The 16,914-nt window shown below is 37.7% G+C and overlaps 4 protein-coding genes and 1 pseudogene across 5 annotated transcripts; 1 reads left to right on the forward strand and 4 right to left on the reverse strand.

The window, feature by feature from the left end:
- Positions 1–169: 169 nt before the first annotated feature.
- Positions 170–2,371, reverse strand: LOC104745151 (putative E3 ubiquitin-protein ligase LOG2). Its single transcript, XM_010466331.3, has 3 exons — positions 1,290–2,371; positions 534–1,041; positions 170–455 (listed from the first exon to the last, which is right to left on the reverse strand). Exons 1-3 carry the CDS (start codon positions 1,787–1,789, stop codon positions 300–302), a joined length of 1,164 nt encoding a protein of 387 aa, XP_010464633.2. The 5' UTR covers positions 1,790–2,371; the 3' UTR covers positions 170–299.
- Positions 2,372–6,062: 3,691 nt separating this feature from the next.
- LOC104745153 (serine/threonine-protein kinase-like protein CCR1 pseudogene) lies at positions 6,063–8,728 on the reverse strand (annotated as a pseudogene).
- Positions 8,729–9,538: 810 nt separating this feature from the next.
- On the reverse strand, positions 9,539–11,666 carry LOC147926241 (polyubiquitin-like). Its single transcript, XM_087488065.1, has 2 exons — positions 11,525–11,666; positions 9,539–11,409 (listed from the first exon to the last, which is right to left on the reverse strand). The coding sequence occupies exon 2, from the start codon at positions 11,407–11,409 to the stop codon at positions 9,727–9,729; it is 1,683 nt and encodes a 560-aa protein (XP_087344191.1). The 5' UTR covers positions 11,525–11,666; the 3' UTR covers positions 9,539–9,726.
- Positions 11,667–11,916: 250 nt separating this feature from the next.
- On the reverse strand, positions 11,917–13,953 carry LOC104745154 (coatomer subunit zeta-2). Of its 2 annotated transcripts, none has more exons than XM_087488067.1 (7): positions 13,832–13,953; positions 13,278–13,308; positions 12,978–13,137; positions 12,699–12,846; positions 12,538–12,615; positions 12,300–12,384; positions 11,917–12,155 (listed from the first exon to the last, which is right to left on the reverse strand). In XM_087488067.1, exons 2-7 carry the CDS (start codon positions 13,284–13,286, stop codon positions 12,096–12,098), a joined length of 540 nt encoding a protein of 179 aa, XP_087344193.1. In that variant the 5' UTR covers positions 13,287–13,308; positions 13,832–13,953; the 3' UTR covers positions 11,917–12,095. The 2 variants fall into 2 exon arrangements, with proteins under 2 accessions (XP_087344193.1, XP_087344194.1); XM_087488068.1 differs by having other exon boundaries at positions 13,732–13,856.
- A 71-nt stretch (positions 13,954–14,024) lies between these two features.
- LOC104745156 (isocitrate dehydrogenase [NAD] catalytic subunit 6, mitochondrial) lies at positions 14,025–16,795 on the forward strand. The gene is made up of 7 exons (XM_010466334.3): positions 14,025–14,403; positions 14,618–14,938; positions 15,040–15,201; positions 15,304–15,378; positions 15,585–15,694; positions 15,782–15,854; positions 16,325–16,795. Exons 1-7 carry the CDS (start codon positions 14,212–14,214, stop codon positions 16,514–16,516), a joined length of 1,125 nt encoding a protein of 374 aa, XP_010464636.2. The 5' UTR covers positions 14,025–14,211; the 3' UTR covers positions 16,517–16,795.
- Positions 16,796–16,914: the final 119 nt, after the last annotated feature.

The raw sequence follows: 16,914 nt of genomic DNA on the forward strand, positions 1-16,914 counted from the left end.
TTCCCTGTTTTAGTATCTGTCATGTTGCCACTATAATGATTCAATGTCCTGCCGTTGTTCATCTGCCGCTGCAGCTTCTGGCTGAGCAACTAGCTAAAATAAGAAACTACCTGTTCGTTGGTGTATCTAATGAAGAATACTGAAGTGATTGTGACTATGATCCAAATGATTTCGAAAATTTTCTATATTATGAATTGAAAAATCACACATTTTGTTGTTAAACACACAAGGATCAAACATTCATATACTAATATATCGATGGCAGTTGCTCCGTTCAATCCATACCCTCCCGTGTTTGGCTATTCTTGTTCAGTTGCTTCTCCCTGTCCGGTATTGTTCCCGCTTCCACTGTTACCGTGAACTTTTATCTCCAAAAGCCTTTCAACAGGTTGCCTGCAAATAGGGCATCGATTTGTCTGAAACCTCAATACCTTAGCACATCCGCTACACATACACTGCACCACAAAAACCAAACATTTCACATCGGTAAGGAATCATCAGCATTCACAAATCAAAGATGAATGTACACTTACCATATGTCGGCATGGTAAAACAGTAGTGTCTCGTGGTTCAGACAAACATATAACACATTCTTTGCCCGGGTCATCATTAGCATCATCAGCTGAATCACCATCACCCTCAACCGTATTCCCAATCCCATAAATCTCCTGCAACTCATATCTAATTTCATCAACCCATAGTATCTGCTTCACAACTCTAAGCTTAATCTCTCCTTTATCTTTCACAAAAACCGCTTGAGTAATCTGCGCATTCTTCTTCGATTTCAACCTCTCTTCTTCATTCTCACCAGAGGCAGCTGCTTCTGCCTTAACCGCCAATGGATAGATAACTGAGTCTGCTGCCTTGTTGAAAAGCTCATCATCCTCAAAGGCTGAAAAGTCTATACCCGAACCAGATGGTTGTTTAAACTTCTGACCAAGTCCTTTCTCGAAATCTAGGGTGACTGGTGGCAAAATATCTTCCTTTGACGCTGTGAGATTGCAACCTACGGACTCTTTAGCAAAGAAAATGACACTAATCCTGTTTTTTTCCCACAAGTCCAACACAACATAAGCTTAGTCAAATAAACATAAAGATTTGATTTTTTAAAAAGTTTCATCTACTAAGCAGAATCAAAGAAGTCAAATTGCAACAAGAAGACCATAAACTTCAGACATGGTCACGAGGAAGAAGACAGTCTCACGTGTTATCTGCTCTCTGCTCTGTTTTGTATTTTTTTTTTCAAATCGATCACGAAATAAACGAAAAGGGAAGAAAGTGAAATCTACCTTCCGGAGACGGTAGCATCAAACGTGAAGGAGACGAGAAACCGACCGGGATGATCAGAATCAGGTTCAAGCTTAAGACTCTCTTTCTTAATATTAACGTCGTTACGGATCGTGACGGCCTTCTGGTGTTCAACGTAAGGAGTAGGCTGAGCCATCATCATGTGAGCACCAGCAGCGGCATAAGGGTATCTCCCCATTGGAGCCCAAGAAGAGTGCTGGTGGTAAGGATGCGGTGTATGATGATGAAGGTGGTGCTGATCGTAAGGCGGAGGAAGAGGCGGCCCCGACGGATGATGGTAGTAAGGAGCAGGGTACTGGTAAACCGGATTAGAATTAGGGTTTGGATAAGGTGTAGCGGCGGCGAATATCGCTTGGATTTCTGTAGCTGGAGGTGGTGGAGGAAGAGAAGAAGGAGGAGGAGGAGGAGGAGGAGGAGGAGGGGGAGCTGCGGAATGGTTTCGCCGCCGACGGCGTCCTCCGCTGCTGCTGTTGTTTCCCATATGAAATGAAAATGATGAGTCTTGGCGTTAAACCCAGATCAAAAAGACAAGATTTTTAGGTGACCCAATTGATCAAATCTCAGAAATTTTCTAAATTTGCGGATGGATCGGGAGATTTGTTGTTGTTTATTGAGTGAAATGTAAGGAATTATACAAAAAGCAAAAAGCAGAACAAAGATTTTTGATATGGAATTAAGAAAGAAAGAATATTAAAAAAAAAGAGAGAGAGAGATAAGAGAGAATAATTTAGGGAGATGAAAGTGGGTAATGATGATGATGATGGGGTCGGGGTTGGCCAAGAAGCTCCACTCACGAACACAAAACACCACCCCCCTTCCCCTTCGATGGTGTTTATGTTTGTTTTACACAACAAAGCTTCTTTTTTTTTCTTCGTGTTATTAATTGTTTGTTAATAGGGAGTTAAAGGTGTCTCTTTTACGAAAAAAATAATTTCAACAAAAGAGTTATGGTGTTATCTGACGACACACAAAAAAAAATAGCTTTTTTTAATTAGAAGACGTTACCGTTAATTATTAAGATTTTTTTCTAGGTTGCATTACGACTATATACCAGGATTAATTTGTTCTTCATCCTTTAAAAATGATTATATTTATAGAAACAATTTCCTTAAATCATTGGATCTCGTAAATTTGTCTCATTTTATTTCCTTTCTAGATTAGTATTCTAGGAGTTGAGAACTTGTGGATCAATAGTTGCATGATTGAAGATTCGAAGTCACTTGCGCTGTCCGAAGTCTAAAATGTGTAGTGGACATTGTCTACTTTCCCCCCCCCCCCCCTTCTAAATTTATACTTTGCCTAATTATTTTTAGTTTAATATTCTTAACAAAGTAGGCTATATTTACATTTTTAAAAATTTTAAACCTATAATAACCCTACTTTTAGCCAACATAATATTCTTATATTATATGGGTCCGAAAGGTGAACTGATATTTTTTTTGGAATTCCATATTAACTCTTGTTTTGTCGTTTTTGAATAATTGTGTATATAAGTTTAATCCACAAAAAAAAAAAAAAAAAAATATTGGTGTATACTATAATGTCTTAAAAAATAGTGTTTTCTTTCAAAAGCATAAACCCTGTCTACCAACCAAAAAAAGAAAGGCATAAGCCCTAAAAGAGTTTCTATAATTTCCATAGCCATTAGCTAAAATTAGTATGAATATAGAGTGAAGATCACAATTAGCTAAAAAACCTCACAAGAAAACAAAGAATACTATTAATAAAATAAACATTTCTTCAAAAGGAAGAGTAAGTGATCATCTCTAATCTAATCTCTATATATTTGAATATTCAATTGCCAGATATAATTGTAACTATGGGATGTTTGATATTTACGTGAAATTGCAGCTGATCGTGATCATTTACAGATATATATTTCAATTATAACAAATCAAAGTGTTGGAAAATTGTAATCGTGATTATTCATCATTTTGAAACATTACCCTAAGAAGGTATAAATAAAGCGATTCGAAATCAATAATAAAAATTGAAAAAAAATAAAGAGAGGTAATAGAATCACATACCTAACCACTCACACACACTTTCATTAAGCAAATTCCAAAAGATAGACATATATAATTAAGGAAAATAATTTTTTTTATCAACCATTATAATTATTATTAAGGAAAATAATTATCATTATAAAAATATTTAGTGGGAAACGGCAGACTGGAGAGGAGATGCGTCAACTTGGATACGGAAACCTTGTCTTTTAAACTAGTTGTGAATGTAAAATCAATTTTTATTCATTTATATATTATATAGACCTATGATCGTGACATATAAATATATAGAATGTAAACTTTTTTTCATTTTTTGAACAAACATTGTAAACTTTTTTTTTTTTTTTACGATCGTTGTAAACTTTTTTTTTTCTGAACAAACAATGTGAACTTTTTCTATGAGACTCTGTTGATGATGCATCTTTGAATATAATTGCATGTTTAACTATTCGAGAATTCAGCCAAAAAAAACCCAAACTTTACAGAATTTGCCAAAAAAAACATGAATTCTTATCTTGCCAAATAAACACTCAAATTTTGTTGACTTTCAAATATAATAACAAACTTTTCATTGACTTCCCAAATCAACACACCATTTATTAAGTTAACAGAAAACTTAAACGTCATTAGCAACGCCGTTTACTGCTGGGGTTAAATCATAAGACGTTTCTAAATTCTTAGTTTAAAAAAAAAAAATCTGCATCATCAAGGCTTGAACTCGGGTTCTGGGAGTGCATAAGGGGGTATTATACCACTGAACTAGTGGAAACTTTCGAACAATAGTGCACTGTACTTGATTTTATTATATGATTACACGGAATTAAAAAAAGGGAAAAAATCAGACTTTGTCGACGTCGAGAGAAAAGAAGACCTCGGCGTAAAGCACGCAGGTCGATTTTTTTTTTCTTTTCAACTTTCAATTCACAGATTGCACAGACCAAAACTGGAATTAACTAACAAAAATCTGCAAACAAACCAACTAAAATAAAAAAATCTGTAATTTATATTCACTTACAAAACCAAAACTTAGAATTGTTCAAACCAAGCCTGCAACTTAGTTCTAAAATCTGAAAATTAACTAACAAAATGAATTGAAGGTTGAAAAGTAAAAGAAAAAATCGACCTGCTTGCTCTAAACCGAGGTCTTCTTCTCTCTACATCGACAAAGTCTGATTTTGGTAAGGTTGTCTGATTTTTTTCTGTTTTTAATTCCGTATACACACTATAATAACATCAAGTACATTACATTAATGTTTGAAAGTTGCCACTAGTTCAGTGGTATAATACTCCCTTTGCAGTCTGAGAACCCGAGTTCGAGCCTTGGTGATGCAAATTTTTTTTTTTAAAACTAAGAATTTCAAAACGTCTTATGATTTAACCCCAGCAGTAAACGGCGTTGTTAATGACGTTTAAGTTTTCTGTTAACTTAATAAATGGTGTGTTGATTTGGGAAGTCAATGAAAAATTTGTTATTATATTTGCAAGTCAACAAAAGTTGAGTGTTTATTTGGCTAGATAAGAAATTTATATTTTTTTTGGCAAATTCTGTAAAGTTTGGGTTTTTTTGGCTGAATTCTCTTAACTATTCTGACTTTACTTCGTCAAACGTAATTAACAATGGGGCGGATCTAGAAACATAATTAACATGGGTCACAACAACACAACATATTTAACATATAAATATTTAATTTATAAAATGTTATATGAACATATATCAAAAGACATGTAAATGAAGCAAAATAAAATGTGTTAATTGACAATTGGTTATAGTAATTTGTATATAAGGTAAAAAATGAATAATTAGACTAATATAAAAATCATTTATTACCTTAAAATAATAGAAATAGAAAGTAAATACTCATTAGCTAAATAAAATTAGTAGAGAACATGAAACACAATCAATGAATTGTTTCATTTCCATAAATTATATAACAAAATTAAAAATTATCAAATCTTGTATGGGGCACGTGCCCCAGTAACCTTCTACCTAGGTCCACCCTTAACATCCTCGCGGAACACCAATGTATTATAGACTGATAGATATGTCAAAGATATTCTTAGGTTTAATTCACTAAGATTGAACAAGATCGAGTTCTTTGTTAGTTTAGACCTTTGCATCGAGATTTTATATTTAGAACTTTGCATTGTCTTCATTGTAACGTGTCACGTGCTATCCATGAATCCATGATCTGAAGCCAAATACTATTCATTAACTTCAATTTGTCGTTTCCCCTGAGCTGATGTTATACCCTAACAAGATTTGTATTTGAGTGGAAAAATAATATATTTGTTAGACTTAGATCTGAACATATTCGTGTGGTTCGTACGTAATGAGAAATAATATGTCAATGAGGAATGTACATGTGTAATAAAAGATCCCAGAAAGAGAGATGGTTTCCAATTTTGTAACAAAAAGCTGTTTTGTGACTAAGAAAAGCTCTAATTCAATTTGTCAATAGTATATCAGTAGGTTCTTTTAATCTTTGTATTTTTTTAGTAAGATTCTGATGTAGAGCAGTAAATGACTAAATGTCATGTAAATTTGGAAATCTGACAAAGTAGGTAAATGTTTGTTGAAAATAGTTATATACAAAGTAGACAGAATGTGTGCATGAACTAATTAGCTAATTGTTTGGTAAAAAATGGTTAATTACAAACACTGAAGCTGTTCAAAAAATAATTAAATCTTAAAAACAGCTAAGTAAACGATCTAACTACTACTGCCTTCTTTGCTTTTAGAGATTCATATGCCAAATCTGAAAATTTTAGCTGAGAACGAACATTGTTATTAACTTAATCACAATTTAAATTAATAGTAGTATACTATTACTTATCCACAAATCGCCGCCGTCTCATTGTAATGACTTTGTTATTCCCCGAAAAAACAAAAACAAATATAAAGCTAGAGAAGATCAATGCATCTCTTGTGTGACATGTTCCAACCAGTTTGCAAGTTCCGACATCGTTGGTCGTTGATTAGGATCATCCCGTACACACAACTCCGCCATGTCAGCAAGTTTCAACAATGGCTCAACGTTTTTCGGCAACGCAATATACTTATCCACAATCGCCGCCGCTTTGCCTTCTCTGATCACCGGAACCGTCCACTGGACAATCTCAGGCGGATCACAGTCCCTATCATAACGTTTCCTTCCCGTTAAAATCTCTAACAACACAACCCCAAAGTCATAAACATCTCTTTTGATGTCCATATTCTTCTCGTTCGACGATGTCACTAGCCCGAAATCCGCAACTCTCGCTACCCAATCTGAGTCCAAAAGTACATTCGAAGACTTCACATCACCATGAACGATTCTTGGCTCAGCTTCATTGTGAAGATAGTCAAGACCCTTTGCGGTTTGCGTAGCTATTTTCATCCTTAAGCTCCAACTCAACGGCGAAAACCCTCCGTGTAGATGGTCGTGAAGCGTACCGTGAGGCATGTACTCGTAAACAAGAAGCCTCTCTCCCATTTCAGTCGAGTAACCGAGGAGATTCACAATGTTGCAATGCCTAATGTTACAGAGAATCTCTAGTTCCGTCTCGAACTCTCTTGTGTTTGTGTGAATTATGGTTGATGCGTTTGCTCTCTTAACCGCTACTTGTCTCCCGTCAGCTAACACAGCTTTGTAGACAAACCCGTAGCTTCCTCTGCCTAACTCATTGAACTCTTTAAACCCGTTGGTCGCATCTTTAAGCTCAGAGAGTCTGAACACTTGAGCAAAAGGTGTTACTGATGGAGCAGGGGAGATATATTCAAGTGGCTCGGTGTCTAAATCAGGCTTTCCTATACAAGACTTGAATTGATTCGCAGCACCGTCATCTTTATTAGGACTAGAGAAAATACGTGGCACGACGCAGCAACCGATTATGATGATCAACAGAGCGGATGCGCAAGATCCAATGATTAGGACAAGTCTCTGTAGTTGATGCCAATGCTTGTCTGGAAAATTGCTGTTATGAAGCTTACATATGTCCGAACACGAACTGTTTTGACAGAGCGAACAAGGCGTACAGATCCGATCAGAGTTCTCAGTGCAAGAACTAGACAAGAAAAATCCATGAGAGCAATCAGAGCCGCAAGGTGAACAGACCATTAACTCTTTCCTTACACACAAACTCGTTAGGTCAGGTTCGTTGAGGATACTTGCGTTGAAAGCAAACTCTTTTTCGTTACACGGACCAGCTCGACACATCCCTGGACTACACAGCTCTAAAGGTGGATCGTAAGCTAATGTAGATGACCCGTTAACCATCCAGCAATCAAGAACAAGATCCTCTTCTCTAATACCACAAACAATGAAATCAGATGAAGCAATCGCTTTGAATCCAGAACCTTTTGGAATCAATGAAAAATTCGAGTTTCCCCAACACTCAACCTCATGAGTATCCTCACGGATTCCACAGAAATGGCGAGGACCTGAGGTTAACGCGACGAAACGAGAATCATCCGTTGGAGAGTTGACGAAAGACTCATCCTCTCCCCAACACTTCACCTCCCGGGATGAGTTTAGAATCGCACAGAGTGAGTTTTTCCCGGCGGCTAAGACTTGGAAGCTATCAGAAGATGTGTTAAACCCTAAATTAGTAGAATTGGGACCAAAACAGAGCAATCCACCATCTCTGATTCCACCACAGCTAAACCCATCACCAGAAACGATCTTGTTGAAGACGAGATTACTAACAAACTGATCATAGAAGTTTGGATTCTCTTTAGCGATTAAGCTGTTGTTATTCTTAGTTCTTGTTATCTCCCAACAGTCGATAGTTCCAGCATCGTGATCGGAGTAGTAAGCTCCTCTAACTGCACAGACATGGCTGTTTCCAGCAGCGATCTGGGAGTAAGCTGTAGTCCTGTAAGCTAGAGGAACAAGATCCATACCTGAAGAAGAAGAACCAAGTGAGCTGAAACAAAACGCCTGAGAAGTGTTGGATAGAATACCGCAGAGAAACCCGTCACCGCCTGAAAGAACCGCCATTGACGGAATGGTGTAACTTGCGGAAGTGGAAGAAGCAAGAGATGAAGAAGAAGAAGTTGGAGAAGAAGGTGATGAATAGTTTTTGCCCCAGCAGATGACATCTTGACGACCACTAGCGTCAATGGCGCAGAAGAAAGCAGAGCCGCCGAACGAGGCCGCTATTGGACCGGAGGATCCGAACCCGGATCCGGGTTTGGAGAAAAGTAGTGGAATGAGAGAGAGAAAGAGGAGAAAGAGATGGGTTTCCATTGGAAGTGAAGTTCATGAACTGAAAGATGAAGATTGAGACAAGCTGCCATTTGACAGTGTGATGGCTGACGAACAGAGAGAACGTGGGTGGCGTCCTCATGGCGACCATCAAAACCAAACAAAAAAAAAAAGTATAAATATTTATTATTGGATTCGTTGGATCTCTCTCGTCTATAACTATAATATTTGTATGCTTTACAGTTACAGTGACGACCGACTGATAAACTGTATCTAAACTATTAACACAACACATTCATGCAGGTACAAAAAAATTATTTAAGTTTTATATGAATGTGTCACAATGGTGTAGTTTTTAATTCAGGTTTTATAAATGTAAAATTTTGGACGTAATTTATTGGTAAGAAGGGAATATAGTTCATAATAATGAAATATATCTAGCCAAAAAGAGAAAATCTAATGAACTTTGCCTTAAGGGGACAAGAAGATCTAGTCCCATGTCAATTTCTTTTTTTCTTTGGAGCTTTAATGCAAAAGATAAATTAAAGAAAAGAAAAGAAAACTCTTTTGGAGCTCACCGTCATTGTCAACTTGTCGACATATATGCAAATGCAATGGATAATATATTTTTAGGTGACAAAATAGAAATAAAACAGGAGTCGGTAGTAATTTTCCATGCAATTGCAAACGACTGAAATTTTAAATTATTGAGCAAAAGATGTGTGGGGTTACATAAGCATAAGTTCGGCGTTTTTGGTGCGTATGATTCCAAAATTCCTGCCTCGGTGTTATAAACGCAATGTAGATCCTTTTTGCTATATCTGAAGCTCTACTTTTTTATTGATCGTTTTTGTCTTTGACCACCCTTTGAACATTTGCAAAACTCTTTTAAGTGTGTTTTCCATCAAGCCGACTACAATGAATTATACATTAGCTGTTGCTTCTTCGATGATAGTTTTGCGCATTTGTCAAGGTTTCAAAAGCTCAAAAAAACTGATTTCATGGTAATTGAGATTTAGATTTTGTGGAACAGAGAAATAAGAAAAGCAAGTGAATTTATTATTGTTGAAAAGACTTCGAAGTTGAATGGTAAAAGCCTATTTACGAGATCATCAAAACGTAAAACATACCAAGTAAAGGAAAAAAAAACCAAAGCACTAGAATCTCAAAGGTCATCGACGCCAGTTCTTGTTCAGGAGCTTCCACCGCGGAGACTGAGAACAAGGTCAAGTGTTGACTCTCAGAAAATACAACTGATGAAGAGTTGATCCGTTCTTAATGTTGTAATATGCTACTGTTCGACCACCCTTAAGCACTTTACCACCAAAGATAAGTTTCTGTATCTCCAGAGGTATTCCTTCCTTGTCTTCGATCTTACCTGCAACACTATCAATAGTGTCTGAGTCCTCAACTTCTAGGGTAATTGTTATAGGGGTATGGGTTACGGAATAGGTGTTAACGAATATCTGTATAACACGGGGAATACGACGGATAACGTAAAGGGTTGACTCGGCCTGGATGCCGTAATCCGCAAGAGTCCGACGGCAATCATCGAGCGGTCTACCGAGATACCCCAGCCTCTGCTGGTCCGGGAGTAAATTTGCCTCATCTTGAATCTTGGCCTTGATATTGTCAATGGTGTCTAAGCTCTCAACTTCTACTGTAATGATTTTAGCGGGAAGGGTTTCACCGGTACTGGTTACACCGGGAAGGGTCTTGACGAATATCTGCATACGACGGGGAAGACAAAGGACAAGGTAAAGTTTTGAGTTTCTCGGGATGCGGTAGTCCGCAACAGTACGGTCATCCTTGAGCTCTCTACCGAGAAATATCAGCCTCTGCTGGTCCGAGGGTAGGTTTTCCTCGTCTTGAATCTTCGCCTTGACATTGCCGATAGTGTCTGAGGTATCAACTTCTAGGGTAAGGGTTTTAGCGGCAAGGGTTTCACCGGTACTGGTTACACCGGGAAGGATCTCGACGAATATCTGCGTACGACAGTGAAGACGATTGAGAAGGTAAAGTTTTGAATTTCCCTGGATGCCGTAATCCGCAAGAGTAAAGTCCTCCTGGAGCTCTTCCCGGTGAAATATCAGTCTCTGCTGGTCTGGAGGGATCCCTTCTTTATCTTGGATGTTGACAGGACGGAGAAAGAAAAGTCTTGACCTTTTCTGGCTGCCTGAATTCATAAGAGCAAGGAACGGCCTGTGCTGGTCTGTAGGGATCCTTTCTATATCTTGAATGTTGGGACGACGGAGACGGTTAAGTCTTGAATGGATGCCGTAATCCACAGTAAGGTCATCAAGGAGCTCTTCTTGGTGAAAGATAAGCCTCTGCTGGTCTGGAGGGATCCCTTCTTTGTCTTGGATGTTGACCTTGACGTTATGGATGGTGTCTGAGCTTTTGACCTTGAGGGTTATGGTCTTTCCCGCAGGAGTCTTCACAAAGATTTGCATAACACCTTTTAGAACCAAGTGGAGGGTTGACTCTTTCTGGATTCTGTAATCAGCCAAGGTACGACCATCCTCCAGCTGTGTACCGGCAAAGATAAGTCGTTGCTGGTCAGGAGGGATTCCTTCTTTATCTTGGATATTTTCCCTGACGTTCTCGATCGTGTCGAAGCTTCTCACCTCAAGAGTTATGATCTTGTTTGTAAGAGTCTTAACAAAGATCTGCATACCACCTCTCAACTTCAGAACCAAGTGGAGAGTTGAGTTTTTTTGGATATTGTAATCAGCCAAAGTAGGACCATCATCAAGCAGTCTACCGGAAAAAATCAGTCTCTGCTGATCTAAAGGAATGCCTTCTTTTTCCTGGATCATTGCCTTGACATTAAGGATGGAGTCGGAGGTTTCAACATCAAGTGTTATGGTCTTTTCTGTAAGAGTCTTTGCGTAGATTTGGACTGTCATCTGTAAGACAATTTTTTATATGGCAGAAAATAATCTCAGCGGAGGATTCTGAATGGTAGAACCAAAAAGATCAGACGAAAAAAATATTAAGAGAAGAGATCGGAGAAACAAGTACCTTGAGAGAGTAATTCACAGGAAAACGTTTGCAGATTTGAGTAACGAGAAGGAGAAGCGTCTGTGTTTATACAGAGAGGGCTTGAAATACTAAATCTAACTTAATAATTGAAAAATCTGCTAATTTCTAGTTGGTTTTGGATTTTCTTATACAAGATCTCTTATTCGACTTTATCTGTTACTTAAAAAATAATCTGAAATTCATTATTTCTTTATCGCTTTAGTTATTTTTTTTACCTAAATTCATCCCAAAGTCGAACCAAAAACTGATTGGCGTGCACCTCAAATTAGAAGGTTCTAAGCCTTAGGGGGTGGCACTTTCTTCACCCCTCACTAGCATCTGAAATCGCTTTAGAGTTTAGACTTTCGTGAATAGCTTTTCTAGACTTCAAGTAGAGTAATCAAATTCTTGTTTCAATAATCCAGTCTCCAAAAACATTCCACCAATTGCACAAAGCTATTTATATAATTATTAGAGACTTTTTTAATAAGTTTCGAAACCGGAAGACAAAACTCACTCATAATAGTTGCTTATCATAGAAATTGAAGTCCATTCTTCTATTAGGTTAAACTCATGTAAGCAGACTTCTTGTCAGATGCTCCCGAGCTGTTGCTATCGCTTGAGTTAATGTCTGCAATTCCCAAAAATGTAAACAATGGATCCAAATTAGAAGTGCACTTTTGTGTTTATAGCCGAACCAGACCAAAATTATAGCAAAAACTGTTGCTTTCTTCGTAGGGAGATGTAACAATAATAGTCAAAAAGTGTCAATTACCTGTTCAGAGAGTGAACCACTAGCTTCTGTGCTCTGCATTGCTACTTTCCCGGCAATGACGTTTGGGTCCGTTTCAAGAACCACCCTTAACACATTATCCACATATAACCCATAATCAAACAATAGCTAAATGCTAAGATATATAGGACAAGCTCAAAAACGGTTCAGGAAATCTTTTAACATGTTTAGGACTTTTATATAACTGTCATGTAGGGCTAACATATTAAAACTTGCATACCCCTGGTCGACCATTTCATCAAGGCACAGAAAGATGAGATCCAAGTTCTCAAGGGCTTCCATCTTTTCCACATTGTTCCTGGTAAAGAAACGGATGCATCAAACTTAAGTTCTGGAGATCGTGTATCAATAAATTAAGGCATATTCAAGTAGAGAAAATACCTCAGAAGAAGTGCAACAGCATCGAAAAAGCCTTGAAGAACAGAAGATAAGATGAGCTCGTTTTCATTTTCACCTCCAGTAACAAAGAAGTGAAGGTCCTGGGCAAACTTATAGACAATGATATTATTGTCCAATAGTGTGATCTCAGCTGCACATAAACGTTAAAACCAAACATCTATAAGCGATTTTGAAAGAGACAGTATGTATATACAAAGTCAGGAAACCCAATACACAGCCCATGAAAATAATTCTTTAGATGAATAGTATATGTGGTCGTACCTTCAGTGCGAGCATTGGTCTTAGAGGTCTTTGAGAATACAAATTTCTCAAAACTTAACTTGGCAGCATTAGTTGACCAGTCATCAGAGTAATACTTGACGGCAACACGCTTTCCTTCAGAGTCTAGAAGAAGAATGTTCTTTACCAAAGGACATGAATCCTATTCAATGTAAATCGGAAATTCAGTAATAAAGTTCCAGGGGAGAAGTGAAGCAGGTTATCCCAAAAAAGATCATGTATAGTCAAACTCCTACACATACACATAAACATTCAACAGAATATAAGGGCATATGTACTTACATGAGACATTGTTGTAAGACTTCAGATGTACCTGAAATAGTGACAAAATCTAGCTGTTATCACCGTTACAAACACAAAACCAAGTATTTGAGCAATTAAGCAACCAAATTTTCGATTTTTTTGACAAAGATATTAAAAACTTCAACCCACACTCATTTGAACAGACATTCTGATCACTGGTAAAAACGACATTTATCCCAAAACATTCAAAAATCACATGAGAATCACAGATCACACAAAATTCGGATGGCTAGATACATCCTTAGGCACAAAATTTCATAGGAGAATCACATATGCGAAGCATAAAACTGCACAGATTTCTACAATGTATTCATAATCAACAGAGAGAAAACGCAAGAAATTTTCTCCAATCAAGCTGATTGAAGAAGATCTCAAATAGCAATAGATCAGGGTATAATCATAATCCAAAGAAACAAGGAAGACAAACGATCACCGGAATACAAGATCGGAGACGAAGCAATGGAAGATTCAAATATCAAAAACGCAGGATCGAGACGTCAGAACTAAAACTGAAGAAATCGGAATTACAGTACCTTGAGACTTGAGAGCTCTCGCTTCGTCGTTCCCAGTAAATAAAAGTTCAAGACTCGATACTGCTTGCTTACTAGTAAGTTATCCGGATCCTAGATCTGAACTCGAATTTGATCTGACCGACCGGTTCTCACAATTTATTCATATCCGGTTTAGTTACGAAGCAATTTATTCTTATTTTTAGACACTAACTTTGTGCCGTTTTTATTTGCAGTAGTATTTCGGAGAAACTACAAGGCGTTAGAAGAAATGTTCTCTTCTCTTCTCTGCTGGAGCTGGAGAAAAGTATAAAAGTAACCTTTTTATTTCAGGTCCAACGCAGCAAAAAAGTCTCCTCTCTCTGTCTCTTTCCTCTCTTGCGTCTTTCTAAGGGCTTGAAGCGATGACCATGGCAGCATTTCTCGCCAGACGGCTTATTGGTAACCGCTCGAGCCAGATTCTGGGGACTTCGAGTTCTAGCTCCGGTGCGTTCATTTCCGTTGCTAGGGCTTTCTCCTCCTCCACCACTCCGATCAAAGCAACTCTCTTTCCTGGTGATGGGATCGGTCCAGAGATCGCTGAATCTGTCAAACAGGTCCCTTTTTTTTTCAATCTACTTTTGTTTGGTGTGATTATGTTATCAGATCACTTTTGTTAGATAGTTTTAGGAGAAACCATTGTGTCTGGCTGGATAATTTTAGACTTGTTAATGATGAATCTAGGCTTCTTGAATTCGAAATTTTGTTCCTTTAGTGTTATAGTTGATTTCTCTGAAAAAAAGGTTTACCCCCTTTTTAATGGTGATCCAGGTGTTTACTGCTGCTGATGTGGCCATTGAATGGGACGAACACTATGTTAGTACCGAAGTAGATCCTCGAACCAATAGTTTCTTGACATGGGAGAGTCTTCAATCCGTGCTTGATAACAAGGTTGGCTTGAAAGGACCAATGGCTACCCCAATTGGAAAGGGTCACCGTTCTTTGAACCTTACTCTTAGGAAAGAGCTTAATTTGTATGCCAATGTTAGGCCTTGCTACAGTCTTCCTGGTTACAAAACACGTTATGATGACGTTGATCTCATTACCATTCGTGAAAACACGGAAGGAGAGTACAGTGGCCTTGAACACCAGGTTTGTCTGTTGCTCTCTATCATTTGAGTAAATCTATCTATATTTAGTATTCTTTTCAGAATCATTCATGTTGATAACTTGTCATTTTTTTGATCTGCTAGGTCGTCAAGGGTGTGGTGGAAAGTATTAAAATTATTACCCGTAAGGCGAGTATGAGGGTTGCCGAGTATGCCTTTCTATATGCCAAGACTCATGGAAGGAAGAAAGTTTCTGCAATTCACAAAGCCAACATTATGCAGAAAACTGATGGTCTTTTCCTGCAGGTCTGCACATTTTGCAACCTAAAATACATTAATATTCCTGCTGGCTTCTTTTTTCTTAACATTTGTTCTGAGACTAGGTTGTGTTTGCGTCCTGATTTGCAGTGTTGTGATGAGGTTGCTAAGAAGTATCCTGAGATATATTACGAGAAGGTTGTTATTGACAATTGCTGTATGATGGTAAGTTACAACATGACATTTACCCTACCCTTTGTTCTGAATCATGTAAAGGCTAATTAAGTTAGCTGTTCGTATAATCTTGTAAATATTAGAGAGTAGGTTACCCAGCAACCCATATTTGAGTCTGCTTTTGCTATTTTTACATTGGGAACAAAATGCTTTCGTGTATTGTGGATTATGAGATTGATTATCTTTAATTCCGGCAGCTTGTGAAAAACCCAGCACTTTTTGATGTTTTGGTGATGCCAAATCTCTATGGAGATATTATCAGCGATTTGTGTGCTGGACTTGTTGGGGGTTTGGGATTGACTCCTAGGTAACATTTTTTTCTTCATCTGGCAGAGTGATGTCTATTCTGAAAATGAGGCAATTATCTTAAGCTCTTATGATGTTTTGCTTGCAGTTGTAATATCGGAGAAGATGGCATTGCTCTTGCTGAAGCTGTTCACGGCTCTGCACCTGATATTGCTGGAAAGGTTAGTCGTTGAAGCTGCATCATTCTCATATGCTATCATCAATCATCACCCTAAATTTGTATGATGCATTTAGTTATTGCTATTATGAATAATACGAGCGCTAGACCAAACGAAGTGAGTTTAGTCTGACTGTTATCTATATAAACCCAGTATGATATAACTTGTGCTCCTGATAGAAGTTTTTTCACCTCTTTCTCTGCATTTTCTTGGTAGAACATTCAGATGCTGAGACTTTCCTTGTAGATTGGATTACTCTCTAGTTTCCATTGTAGAATGGTTCTTGTTGGATCGTCGTTACTTGAATGATGTTATCATGTTAATAACTGGCCAACCAAGTATTTATATCAAGTATCAAACATCTCTGGACACTGGATTTAGATTTTACCAGCCTAGTGTTTCAAAAATCAAAACTTGATTCAATCCTAAGCTTATGATCAAATGTATGTTTTGTCTTTTGTGGTGTTGTATAGAACCTGGCGAACCCGACAGCTTTGCTACTGAGTGGAGTGATGATGTTGCGGCACCTGAAACTCAACAAACAAGCAGAGCAGATCCACAGCGCCATCATCAACACAATAGCCGAGGGAAAGTATAGAACAGCTGATCTTGGAGGTACCTCAACCACAACAGATTTCACAAAAGCAATCTGTGATCATCTCTAAACACCCGTAAAAGCATGATTCTTTCTCTACCATTCGCCATTGGATCTTCCTCGTGATTTTTCTCACCCCAAAAAGTTTCTACTTATTGATCATCTTCCTGTGTGAAGAAACAAAAGCTGATAGTGGCTTTTCACATGATTGATTTTTTGTTTTCCTTTACATTCTAAGTTGTTGCACAGCTTCACAGCTATTTACTTGTGCCTTAAGGGTAAATGAGATTCATAACAACAACAGGAAGGTTTTGCCTGGAATTCATATACAATTTGTTTGTTGCCAGAATTGTTTGGCGTCACGTTCTCTTATTCAAGGTAAGAATGACTGATCACACGTGTAATCCTGAAGTAATAAGTTTTTGTCGGAGTAAAATATCTTACGAAGATCTACACACCACATTCTCA

Source organism: Camelina sativa, chromosome 15, assembly GCF_030686135.1.
Source record: "Camelina sativa cultivar CO46 ecotype springtype chromosome 15, ASM3068613v1".
In the NCBI taxonomy this organism is placed as follows: domain Eukaryota; kingdom Viridiplantae; phylum Streptophyta; class Magnoliopsida; order Brassicales; family Brassicaceae; genus Camelina; species Camelina sativa.